Genomic DNA, 14,196 nt, shown 5'->3' with positions numbered 1-14,196 from the left:
CTCCCCTCCTCCAAAGCAGTTTCCTCAGGTCTGGCCTCATGTTGATGAAGATGATCTAGCAGCTCATCAGTGGTTAGTTCTTCATTGTCCTCCTCCACCAACTCTTCCACATCATCCCCACTAACCTCCAACCCCAAGGACTTTCCCAATGTCACAATGGATTCCTCAACTGGCATAGGATTCCCAGGGTTAGCCTCAAACCCTTCAAAATCCCTTTGGTCTACACATTCTGGCCACAGTTTCTTCCAAGCAGAGTTCAAGGTCCTCTTAGTCACTCCCTCCCAAGCCTTACCTGTAAGGTTTACACAGTTGAGGATATTAAAGTGCTCTCTCCAAAACTCTCTTAGAGTCAATTGAGTTTCTGAGGTCACTACAAAGCACCTTTCAAACAGAGCTTTTGTGTACAGTTTTTAGAAGTTTGCAATAACCTGCTGGTCCATGGGCTGCAGGAGAGGAGTGGTATTAGGAGGCAAAAACTTCACCTTAATGAAGCTCATGTCCCCATAAAGTCGCTCTGCCACGTCTGTAGGATGACCAGGGGCATTGTCTAACACCAGTAGGCACCTAAGGTCTAATTTCTTTTCAGTTAGGTAATTTTTCACATTGGGCAAATGCATGGTGTAACCAGTCATAGAAAAAGTCCCTAGTGACCCATGCCTTACTGTTTGCCCTCCACTGTTTTGCCTGAATGCTCTGGGAGTTTCTGAGTGATACACTAATAAAGGCTTCACTTTGCAATCACCACTAGCATTGGAACACATCAACAGAGTAAGCCTGTCTTTCATAGGCTTACGTCCTGGGAGTGCCTTTTCCTCCTGAGTAATGTAGGTCCTGCTTGGCATTTTCTTCCAAAACAGGCCTGTTTCATCACAATTAAACACTTGTTCAGGTTTCAGTCCTTCACTGTCTATGTACTCCTTGAATTCCTGCACATATTTTTCAGCTGCTCTGTGGTCCGAACTGGCAGCCTCACCATGCCTTATCACACTATGTATGCCACTACACTTCTTAAATCTCTCAAACCAACCTTTTCTGGCCTTAAATTCACTCACATCATCACTAGTTGCAGGCATTTTTTTAATTAATTCCTCATGCAACTTCCTAGCCTTTCACTTATGATCACTTGAGAGATACTATCTCCTGCTATCTGTTTTTCATTTATCCACACCAATAAGAGTCTCTCAACATCTTCCATCACTTGCGATCTCTGTTTTGAAAACACAGTTGAACTTTTGGCAAGAACAGCTTCCTTGATTGCCGTTTTCTTGGACACAATAGTAGCGATGGTTGATTGGGGTTTACTATACAACCTGGCCAGCTCAGAGACACGCACTCCACTTTCATACTTAGCAATGATCTCTTTCTTCATCTCTATAGTAATTCTCACCCTTATTCCTGTAGGGTTGGCACTAGAAGCTTTCTTGGGGCCCATGGTCACTTATTTTGCAGATAAAATCACCAAAAACACTGTAATAATACAAAATGTTCCGATTGTATGCTTGAATGTTACCGCGGAGGCTGGCTGGTAAACAATGCCACCGGTGGAACATGTGAGGCTGGCTCAGGCCGCACATTAGACGTGTCTCGGACGAATAGCGTTGAGCGTGTTTTTTAGCAGTATGCGAGGCAAAATATTAGCGATAAAATGTATTGGTATGCTGATTTAATGTTATGTGATGCCAACGGTATATGGGGGTCCACTGTACAACCATAAATACTATACGAAAATAGACCACAAAGTCGGCATTTTAATTAAAAAAAATGGTCGGAGTTTTTTTTCCCTCATTATGCACTGCGTGCTCCAGGATTTTTTTTATATGGTGCACACTGACCACACAGACCCATTCTCTCACATGTGGGCCTACCAGCTTTCTCCTGCTTGATTTGAAGCCGCTAGAATTTATGAGTATATATACGTCAAACACGGTACCTCGTAAGACGTATATATACGGCTGCGATAGTCAAAGGGTTAAGGAGCCCAATGGAAATAAAGTCACTTTGACTTTTTTGGATTATCCTAGGTTCTCTACACATATGCTGCTATGTATGGTAATTTATGTACCTGTACAGTGGACCCCCGCTTAACGATCACCTCCCAATGCGACCAATTATGTAAGTGTATTTATGTAAGTGCGTTTGTACGTGTATGTTTGGGGGTCTGAAATGGACTAATCTACTTCACAATATTCCTTATGGGAACAAATTCGGTCAGTACTGGCACCTGAACATACTTCTGGAATGAAAAAATATCGTTAACCTGGGGTCCACTGTATTTGTTATACCTGAATAAACTTACTTCTGTTCTGTTGACTGAGTACAAGAAATTGCCTGTTCACCTATTTCAACTAACCAGAAAGTGGTCAGAAATTGGCAATTTGGCCAGTTTCACACAAATGCCAATTTCAAAATAAGGTCCAGAATAAACAATGCAGTCATTCCTGGCAGTAAAATAACGTTTTCTCTGTTCATTAGTCATATCTCCAGGCCCCTCTTATATTACTCTTGCTTTCCATTTTCAATTTTTATTCACACAAAAAATAGATTTACTGTTATGCAGACTACTGCATTATTGTAATAATTTTATAAATAATGTCAACCCATTCGTGACTGCGTATTGGACTGGTCAGTTGGACACGTATTGGACAGTGACATCATTTGTTTACTCTGGAACGTTGGCAAAGAATCAAACATTTCTGCTAATTTGAGCTCAATTTCAAGGTACTTTTCATCGTGAAACCAATCAAAATCATATCTGTTTCTGTAATATATCTTCCATTCTATCAAATAAGACCAAAAAAATGGGAAAACAACCATAAGTTTATTCAGGTATACACAGATACAGTTACATAGATTATCATACGTAGCAACATATGTGTACAGAACCTAGGACCCATTGGGGTCCTTTGTGAACTCTGAAGTGAACTCCGATTTCTTTCATTTTTGGTGTACGTTAAGAAGCATCTTTTCATCATACATTGCCCAGGTTTCAGTAAGATAGCCCAACAAACAACAAATACAGTTACAAAGGTTATTATACATAGCAGCATATGTGTAGAGAACCTAGGATAACCCAAAAAAGTTGAAATGACTTATTTCCACCGGGGTCCTTTTATGGGGTTCTTTTTATGTTGTCTGTGAAATTCATTGCAGTCCTATTATTATTAATTTATTAATACTGCTATGTTAAGATATAAATGAATAACTTACTTCCGAGATAATCAACGAAAACGAGTGTATATCATAGTTAGCCCTGTACTACACTACATTTTCTCTTAACCCTTTCAGGGTTGACAGGCCCTCTCAGAGACTTGTTCTCAGGGTCGCCCAAATTTAAAACAAAAAAAAACAATTTTTTTTCTTATGAAAAAATAGAGAACCTTTTCCCATTCATAATGACAACAAAAGTATGAAATTTGATGGAAAACTTAGGGAATTATGCTCTCGCGGAGTTAGCGGTCTCGACGATGTTTATGCATCGGCGATTTTGCCCACTTTGAGCCCTATTTTCGGCCAATTCCACTGTACTAGAACTCCATTTTTTCTATCGAATGAGTGCAAGAAACCACCCATTTACCGATTTCAACTATCCAATACAGTGGTCAGAATTTAGCAATTTTGCCAATTTCACACAAATTTCAAAAGATGCCAATTTCCAAATAGGGTTCAGAATAAACAAGAAAGACATTCCTGGCACTAAAATGACATTTCCTCTGTTCATTAGTTACGTCCCAACGCCCCTCTTACATTCTTTTGCTTTCCACTTTGAATTTTTATTCTCACAAAAAATAGAAGATTTACTGTTATGCAGACTACTGCATTAGTGTAAAAAATGGTATAAATAATATCGGCGCACTTGTGAAAGAATATTAGACTCACCAGTTGACATGTATTGGACGCTTAGCATGATTTGTTTACTTTTGAACTTTGGTAAAAATCGAACATTTCTGCTACTTTGAGCTCAATTTCAAGGTACTTTTCATTGTAAAATCAGTCAAAATCATCTCAATTTCTGTAATATGTTGTCCATTCTATAGAATGAGACCAGGAAAACTAGAATACAACAATAAATACCATACGAAAATACAGCGCAAAGTTGCTGTTTTAATCCAAAAACATGGTCAAAGTTTTTTTTTCTCATTACGCACTGTGTGCTGCAGGATTTTTTTTATACTGCGCACACTGGCCACATAGACCCATTCTTTCATATGTAGGCCTACCAACTTTCTCTCACTAGATTTAAGGGTGCTAGAATTTAGACGTACTAGTATGTCAAAAACCCTGGTGCATAAGCTGTACAGCCGAAACCCTGAAAGAGTTAATATAAGCCCCCAAGACAGGGATAGGAGGATGGTACTTTTATCCCATATCCTCTATTATTATTATTATCATTATTATTATTATTATTATTATTATTATTAGTATTATTATTATTAGTATTACTCGTGGTAACTTCATACCTCCATTAGACTGCTCATTTTTATGTCATTTATATTGTTTATTATGTCATATTAGATCAATTGCGATAGGTAAATAAGCCGTAGTGTTGACATTAGTGTTGATATCATGAGACTCAGGAGCTCATAGCATCCGAAAGTGGCTTCAAAGCCATCTTATCTTTTACGGACAAAGTACTGTGTATGTGCTCTACACAACGAAAAGCATTATTTCTTTTATTCATTGGAACCATGGCTAGGGCTAAGAGTGAGCTGGTTATAACAATAAATGGAGAAAAAGAAATTGAAATGACTTATGCAGCAAGTAGCACCACCAAACAGTAGCAGCAGGTTGGTGTGGTGACCCGGGAAATTTGAAATTATGCAATCTGAAATTAGTGCCGGATTATTGAAGGAACTGGATAACTGATTGCCAGATTAGTGATGGCCGACCTGTAGTGTATTTTTGTGTGTGTGTGTGCACTTGTACACACACACACACACACACAAAGACAGGATGTTCCAGGGAGGGGACACAGAAACAAGAGGCCACAATTGGAAGTTGAAGACACAAATGAGTCAGAGAGATAGTAGGAAGTATTTCTTCAGTTATAGAGTTGTAAGGCAGTGGAATAGCCTAGAAAATGACGTAGTGGAGGCAGGAACCATACACAGTTTTAAGACGAGGTTTGATAAAGCTCATGGAGCGGGGAGAGAGAGGGCCCAGTAGCAACCGGTGAAGAGGCGGGGCCAGGAGCTAAGACTCGACCCCTGCAACCACAAATAGGTGAGTACACACACACATACACACGCACGCACGCACGCATGCACGCAGAGTGATATGAAAATTGTTTTATAAATTTGAATTGCATTTCATGTTTCATTATTATCATGATTTTGTAAAGCAGTTCAAAGCTCATGTCACATTGTATAGATAGCTATGTTTTAGATGATAAATAGTAGTATCACAATTCTATACTCAGAATAAACTTTAGAGACAGATGGTTAAAATATACACATAATCTCAGTATTCAAACTACTGATGAATCAAGTTTGTCATTCTTCTGTTATTAAGTTTATTTAGGTACAGGTTTGCATTAGTACAGTTATCATACATGAAGCTAATTTGTCATTCTATCCCTAGTAATCTATACCAATGAAACAAGGTTGGTATCTTATGCTAAGTGCTGTAGTCTGTTAATTGTAGCTTATGAGCATTTTTCCAGTACAGTGGATATTTTTTTCTAGTTTTTATTATAAAACCAATATACTGATTATTTGATAAACCCTTGCCAAAATATCATCTATTGATGAAAATGCTTAATATTGGTGGGTAATGGCCTGAGCACTGGCTATTTAATTTTTTGTAACTTCTCAAACTACAATGAATCCTCGAATTAACACCTGAGTTATGAAATTAATTTTTCATGACCATCCAGTTGTCTTTTGAACCAGTGTACTTGGTCTGCTGTAAATCCATGGTAAAATTCGAGACCAAATTCTTAGTGTATGTATGAGTGAGCACAAATAATAAACTGGCATGGGCAGCTTATTGTTCATGGAACAATGAAAACAGACAGGTCCTGAACATAGTTGCTCTGGCTTGAACCGGACAAACATTGAAGTCATTTGACTTGATCTAATGCTTCAGAAGACAACCAAGACAACATCCAGAATTACAGACTTTTTTCCATTTTGTCGAATGCTTCCGACATTTGTCCAGATAATTTCTTTTGGTCAGAGTTACTGAATTCCATTAAATGGATGTCTTTTAATGAGAGGTTTTACTGTGCCTCAGTATGTGTACTTCAAAATGTGATTCCTTTGAAAGTTTTAATTAATTTTTAATACAGTATATTTGATTTTACTCATAAGTGTTACTTAATTTTGCACTGCATTATGTTGCATTAGATTGTAGTTTATAATTTGAGTGTAAAATGAAATGTGCTGCTGTTGCTTTGTGTGTATTACATTCATGGGTAGAGGGCACACTAAACTCATAGGTGTTGTACAGCATCAGAGGAATGAGAGGCAATCAGATCTGATCCAGGGAGAGGGAGGGTAGTTTCATTTATCTGGATCAAGAGCCTTTCACTGGCATCAGTAAAGGTTATTATATGTTAATATATCAGTTTTCTAGGAATATGATGTCATTATTATTATTATTATTATTATCTTTAATACACTGGCCTTCTCCCACTGAGGTAGCATGGCCCCCAAAATACGGAACATTTTCATCATCATTCACTCTTGATTGACTTACAGTTGACTGCTGGATAATGTGGTAGTCACGCTCCTGAAAATGGTGTACAATAAAAAATGAGTATAAACTGAACTGAGGAATGTGGAAAAAATAGGATTACATTCATAGACCCCCTAAAAAAAGCTGAACAAATTTTGTTTTGATCTTCAAATTGTAAAAACAATGATAATATAAGTGTAGGTTGATGTGTAGCAGTCAAAGATTCCAAATCCACATCTCTTCTAGAAGACAGAGGTGCCTTATTGTTCAATTGTTCCATTCATTACAACTATGCCAAATCCCTCACCAGTTGGGGTGAGGGATTTGGCATAGAGGTGGGGACCAAACAGTGGATCAGTGGATCGTACTAACCAAAAATGTGCCACAATTTTGAGACCTTGTTATAACGAAAGCATATTAACCCTTTGACTGTCGCGGCCGTGTATATATACGTCTTACGAGGTACAGTGTTTGACGTATGTATACTCATAAATTCTAGCGGCTTCAAATCAAGCAGGAGAAAGCTGGTAGGCCCACATGTGAGAGAATGGGTCTGTGTGGTCAGTGTGCACCATATAAAAAAAATCCTGGAGCACGCAGTGCATAATGAGAAAAAAAAACTCTGACTGGTTTTTTTAATTAAAATGCCGACTTTGTGGTCTATTTTCGTAAGGATTTATGGTTGTATTCTCATTTTCGTGGTCTCATTTGATAGAATGGAAAACATATTACAGAAGTAGAGGTGATTTTGATTGATTTTACTATAAAAAGAACCTGGAAATGGAGCTCAAAGTAGGAAAAATGTTTGATTTTTGCCAATGTTCAAAAGTAAACAAATGATGTCATTGTCCAATAAATGTCCAACTAGCCATTCTAATATGCAGTTATGAATGGGTTGATGTTATTTATACAATTATTACAGTATTGCATCAGTCTGCATAATAGTAAGTCTATTTTTTGTTTGAATAAAAATTCAAAATAGAAAGCAAGAGTAATATCAGAGGGACCTGGAGACATGACTGATGAACGATGAAAATGTTATTTTAGAGCCACGAATGTCTTCATTGTTCATTCTGGACCTTATTTTGAAATTGTCATATTTTTTAGTTTTCGTGAAATTGCCCAAATTGCAAATTTCTGACCACATTATTGGGTAGTTGAAATCGGTAAATGGGCAGTTTCTTGTACTCAATCGATAGAAAAAATGGAGTTCTAAAGAAATAGCTATGAGTTTGGTCGAATGGAACAATGGAATTAGCTGAAAATAGGGCTCAAAGTGGGCGAAATCGCCGATTTGTAAATATCGCTGAGGTTGCTAACTTCGCGAGAGTATAATTCCGTCAGTTTTCCATCAAATTTCGTTTTTTTGGTGTCATTACAATCGGAAAAAGATTCTCTATCATTCCATAAGAAAAAATAATTTTTTTTTAAATTTTGCGACACCAGGAGACACCTCAGGATTGGGGGTTGCGACAGTCAAAGGGTTAACAGATCACGTGTTATCTGACAGTCTACTACATCATATGCAGCCTAAATACTCTTGTACTTGTGATTACCATATTGCACTTATTAATGTTGATCAACTGTACTAAAGCATATACAGTATTTGGCAAGACTGAATAACCCAATGGTCCTGGGAAAATTTCCTAAATAAAATAATTTCTGCAGATGATCATAGAAACCTGAGCATGGGGCTTGGTTTGCAACATTATGCAGCTCTTGTCTTGTTTGCTGATGAAGATATAGATTTTGTTCAAGAAATGGTTGAGAAATTGGAAGGGGACTATGGTCTTAAGGTAATGTTAATATATTCTGGTTTTTACTTTATATATAGAAAATGATATAGTATGTATTTCCTTGGAAAAGAATTATGGTCTTATGGTAAGTCAAGGTTCAGTTTTACAATTTTTACTCCTATGTACTTACATTTACATTTACTCGTTACATTAACCCTTTGACTGTTTCCGACGTATAAATACGTCTTACGAGCCAATGTTTCTGACGTATTTATACGCACAAATTCTAGCGGCTTCAAATCGAGCGCCAAAGGCCTGGTAGGCCTACACGGGAGAGAATGGGTCTCAGTGGTCGGTGTGCACCCTGTGAAAAAAATCTGGGACCTAGCGGTGCATTGTGGGAACGCCATGTTGTCAGTCCATTTTCACCATGCCTCTCGGTAAGAAGTTCCTCACTCCTCGGCGGATTGGAGGTCTTTTGTTCCCAAGTGATAGCTCTAACAGCGATGAAAGTGTCAGTGACAGTGAATTCAAGGGTTTTCAAGTGAGTGTTACCGAAAAAAGTGCCCAGGATAACGTAAATAGTGACGAAAACCCAGATGACCCACAACCTTCGACCTCTGGTGCTGTGCCGGCTTGTTCACGTTCACGTTCGCCTGTACCAGGACGAAAGAGGAAACTATTTGGTCGTGTACAACACCCTGATGATAGCAGTGATAGTGATAGTGATAGTGATAGTGATTTCAAGGTCATTGAAAGCAGTTCTAGTGACAGTGAGAGTGAATATTCCCCAGTGAAGCGCCAGTATGTACGACGTAGCATGCGGTCTGGTAGTGTTTCATATGTTGTTCCAAGGGGAAGGAGAAACTCTGGGAGCACATCCCGTGGCCCAACACCACGACCTGATAGTGAAGATGACGATATTGTAACGATGGGTATGAATGGTGACAGTGAGGGAGGAGGCAGTGGTGGTGATAGTGAGGGTGGCACGGCCCATGTGGCACCATCACCGGGCCACGCTACTAGCCACGTGGCTGACTCAGCAGAACAACCAGCCTCACCCTACCCCACACTGCCACAACCTGCACCACCACAACCTGCACAGCCACAACCACGGTACAATATCCAGACCCCACCAGCAGACCGCATCTGGGATTGGCAGGACGGTGACGAGTTTGTTCCCAGTCCCCATGACTTTGATGAAACACAAAGTGGAATAAAGCCATCTTGTCCACTTGGGAACAATGCCAGTGAACTGGACTGCTTTGAGTTATTTTTCGATGAACCCCTGATGGACATCATTGTCAGGGAAACAAATACATACTGTGATTACACCATGGCAAATACAATTCTCTCACCAAAATCACGGCTACACAAGTGGAAGGAGACAACTGTGGCAGAGATGTACCTGTTTTTTGCCACAATAATGCTTATGCCACATGTGTATAAGCACACTGTCACCACATACTGGACAACAGATCGCCTGATTTCAACTCCAGGTTTTAGTGACAGTATAGGTGTCAATCGTTTCCTGATACTGTTGCGTATGTTACACTTTTCAGACAAAACCAGGCCTGACAGAAGCGACAGGTTATATAAGATAAGAAATGTGTTTATGTACCTGAAACAAAAGTGCTGCATGTATTTTTATCCCTTCAGGAAGCTTGTTATTGATGAGTCCTTGATTTTATTCAAAGGAAGACTCTCATTCAAGCAATATATACCAAGCAAGAGGAAACGCTTTGGTATAAAGCTATTTGTACTGTGTGATTGCAGAAGTGGTCTTGTTTTAGATATTATTGTGTACACTGGCAGTAATACTTTGAGAGATACCATGAAGTTATTGGGTATCTCTGGTGATGTGGTTCGAACAATGATGGAACCATATCTTGGTAAGGGGCATATGTTATTTACTGATAACTGGTACACAAGCCCCTTACTCAGTGATTTCTTGCGAGTGAACTTGACAGACGTGTGTGGCACAGTGCGTGGTAATCGCAAACATATGCCAAGGTTCGACGCTGGCACTCGCAGAGGTGAGGTGCAAGCCTTTGCTGCCAATGACATCATGGCATTTCGGTGGCATGACAAACGTGATGTCACATTGTTGACATCAGTTCACACAAACGAAATGGTACCCAGTGGCAGGGACAACAGAGAGACCAATGAACCCATTCTAAAGCCTGCAGCTGTCATGGACTACAACCTCAATATGCGCTTAGTGGACAAATGTGACATGCAGATTGGGTTTGCAGACTGTGTACGCAAGAGTTATAAGTGGTATATTAAACTTTTTTTCCATCTTGTTGATATCTCTATGCTAAATGCTTATAACATATACAAGTTGAAGACCAACAAAACACCAAAATATGGTGAATTTTGCCTGTCAGTAATCAGACAAATAATTGCAAAGTACAAAGGAGCAACTCCTGCAATAGACCAGCGCCCACAGACGTCATCTCGTATGAGGCCTGGTGATCACTACCCCATACAACTGCCTCCTACTACTGCCAAGAAAAATGCTCAGAAGAGGTGTTATGTATGTATGCATACCACAAAACGCCCACAAACACGCAGAGACACTCGTTTTATGTGTGAGGAGTGTGAAGTGCCACTCTGCATATACCCATGTTTCAAAGAGTTCCACAAGCTGCAGCAGTTCTAGGAACGTGGTTAGTGACTGTACATATGTATATATATTATGGAACAATAGTAATAAACATTGTTTTGTATTGTTTGTTTGTGTAAACAAAGTGTATACACAAACTAATAGTGATAAAGTTTGTTCTGTTATTGTGTTGTAAATAATGAGTGTATATTTGAACAATGCACCTTACATTGGTCTCACAGGCCACATAAGTTACCTGGAAAAGAAAAATATTGAAAAATGCAAGAAACCTTTGAATTAGAGTAAATAAAAGAATACCGGGTGGGCGGCAGTCGCCGCTGTTGCCGTACGCACGTCAATTTCTGCAAACTTTGCGGCTCTATATCTCGGTAAGTACTGATGGCAAAAATTTTTTTTAGGCTTAAAACACTAGTAAAAATATTCCTAACATTTTCATAAGAAAAAATAATTTTTTTTTTTTCGAATATTTGGCGACATAGAATGACAGTTTCAGAAAGGGCCCTGAAACAGTCAAAGGGTTAAAGGGTGTCTGCTTATTTAATGGTTTCACTCATGACAAATAGTTTAACAAGAGTAAAAATAGCTGATAATAGAATGGACTCAGGAATCCCTTAGATGCTGCACAGTAATCTCCAACAGAATGTAACAATCAAGAATAATAAGGAGAAGTGTTCACTGAAAGACCACTTTTGCTTGTACAATGACCTCTGTCAATATCTTGTAGAGGCTTGTGTCAATCTAATTTAAGAAAAGGACACTACATTAATATTATAATCAAAACTAAGCACTAAACCTAAAAGGACACTACAAGCATGGATCTTCTGCTTGAGCTACAAATAGATAATCACATTTCTCATATCACAGGCAAGACAGGTAGACCCTTCTTACTCTCAGTATGGGAAAGTATGAGTATTGGGGACTTTACTCAGTTCCCCTTAACCTATACACAAATCAGTCTTATGTAGAACAAATTATAGATGGGAAATTGAATATTATATTTCACATTATTACAGTATGTTATTACAATATTATTACAATGTTATTACATTATTACAGTATGCTTGATCAAAGAGAAAGGACTCTGATACTAAGAAAACTAGGGAAAATGCAAGATAATTGAGATGGGGAATACAGTTAACTGACAAAATTGGATACAGGTCCGCCATCACAAATCTGGCAATCAGTTATTCGGTTCCTTCAGTTATTCGGCACTAATTTTGGCTAGCATAATTTCAAATTTCCAGGGTCGCCACACCAACCTGCTGGTACTGTTTGGTGGCACTACTTGCTGCATAAGTCATTCCAATTTCTTTTTCTCCATTTATTGTTTTAACCTGCTTAATTTTAGCCCTAGCCATGGTTCCAATGAATAAAAGAAATGCTTCTCATTATGTAAAGCACCTACACAGTACATTATCCATTAAAGATAAGGTGGCTTTGAAGCCACTGTCGGTTGCCATGAGCTCAGTCTCATGAAGCAGGAGAATATGCTTTATTATTACGCTAATGTCAACACTACAGCTTATTTACCTATCACAATTGATCTAATATGACATAAGAAACAATATAAATAACATAAAACTTGTTAAATACTCCAGAATAAATAATATTTGCCATAACACCGAGCAGTTCGACGGAGGTATGAAGAGGATATGGTAAACAAATACCATTCTCCTATCCTAGTCTTGGTGGCTTATATTAGAGAAAACAGAGTGTAGCACAGGGCTAACTATGATATACACTCATACTCCACCATAAACATGAAACAAAAAAGTTATTTTCTCTCTATAGATTATCACACATAGCAGCATATGTGTAGAGAACCTAGGATAACCCAAAAAAGTCAACGTGGCTTATTTTTAGTACCTGGCTTGGGTTAGCCATATATGATTTTTGGTAAATATTCGATTCCCAGCCAGGGTAGAAACATTAGGCGTGTTTCTTTACACCTGTTGTCTATGTTTACCCATCAGTAAATGGGTACCTGGGTGTTAGCCGACTAGTGTGGGTGTTATCCTGGGACACTGACCTAATTTTCTTGAAATACTCAGCATAACAAGTACCTTTCTATACAGTAGTATGTCACTCGTATTGTAGATAGTGACCCTCGTGTTGTAGATAGTCTTAATGCCCTCGTGTAGTAGTTGGCACTTCTCAGTGCCAACAACAACATAACTATCTTTAACTACAATATCAGATCTTTAAGCAAGCATTACGATGACCTCATAGCATTACTAAATTCCTTACATGCCAATATGTCCATCATTACACTAACTGAAACCTGGCTAAAGCCTGATAGTACAGATGTCTATGCCATTCCTGGTTACACAGCCATACACAACTGTAGGCCAGACCAACAAGGGGGTGGCACAGCCATATACTACTCAGACCAACTAGAATGTATCACTAATACTTGCACAAGGGATGAACATGGGGAATATATAATAGCCAAATTCAAATCCAAATACCTACAAAAAGAAGTTGGATGTCCTGGCTCTAAGCGAAACAAAGCTGAAGGGGGTAGGAGAGTTTCAGTGGGGGGAAATAAATGGGATTAAATCTGGAGTATCTGAGAGAGTTAGAGCAAAGGAAGGGGTAGCAGTAATGTTAAATGATCAGTTATGGAAGGAGAAAAGAGAATATGAATGTGTAAATTCAAGAATTATGTGGATTAAAGTAAAGGTTGGATGCGAGAAGTGGGTCATAATAAGCGTGTATGCACCTGGAGAAGAGAGGAATGCAGAGGAGAGAGAGAGATTTTGGGAGATGTTAAGTGAATGTATAGGAGCCTTTGAACCAAGTGAGAGAGTAATTGTGGTAGGGGACCTGAATGCTAAAGTAGGAGAAACTTTTAGAGAGGGTGTGGTAGGTAAGTTTGGGGTGCCAGGTGTAAATGATAATGGGAGCCCTTTGATTGAACTTTGTATAGAAAGGGGTTTAGTTATAGGTAATACATATTTTAAGAAAAAGAGGATAAATAAGTATACACGATATGATGTAGGGCGAAATGACAGTAGTTTGTTGGATTATGTATTGGTAGATAAAAGACTGTTGAGTAGACTTCAGGATGTACATGTTTATAGAGGGGCCACAGATATATCAGATCACTTTCTAGTTGTAGCTACACTGAGAGTAAAAGGTAGATGGGATACAAGG

The 14,196-nt window shown here is 38.7% G+C and overlaps 1 protein-coding gene across 11 annotated transcripts in view; it reads left to right on the top strand.

The window, feature by feature from the left end:
• Myd88 (myeloid differentiation primary response protein MyD88) overlaps positions 1-14,196 on the top strand; it is a 129,900-nt gene that overhangs the window by 42,968 nt on the left and 72,736 nt on the right. For all 11 annotated transcript variants that reach the window (XR_011392261.1, XM_070087217.1, XM_070087213.1 and 8 more), the window contains one exon: positions 8,344-8,471. Coding sequence is in view for 10 of the 11 variants with exons in the window: in XM_070087217.1 (XP_069943318.1) it covers positions 8,344-8,471 (128 nt within the window). In the remaining variant the exon portion in view is untranslated. The remainder of the gene's footprint in view (positions 1-8,343; positions 8,472-14,196) is intronic.

The sequence above is a fragment of the Cherax quadricarinatus genome, chromosome 21 (genome assembly GCF_038502225.1).
Source record: "Cherax quadricarinatus isolate ZL_2023a chromosome 21, ASM3850222v1, whole genome shotgun sequence".
Classification (NCBI taxonomy): Eukaryota; Metazoa; Arthropoda; class Malacostraca; order Decapoda; family Parastacidae; genus Cherax; species Cherax quadricarinatus.
Note: the sequence above shows the minus strand (reverse complement) of the source record. Positions and strands in the feature narration are given on the sequence as shown.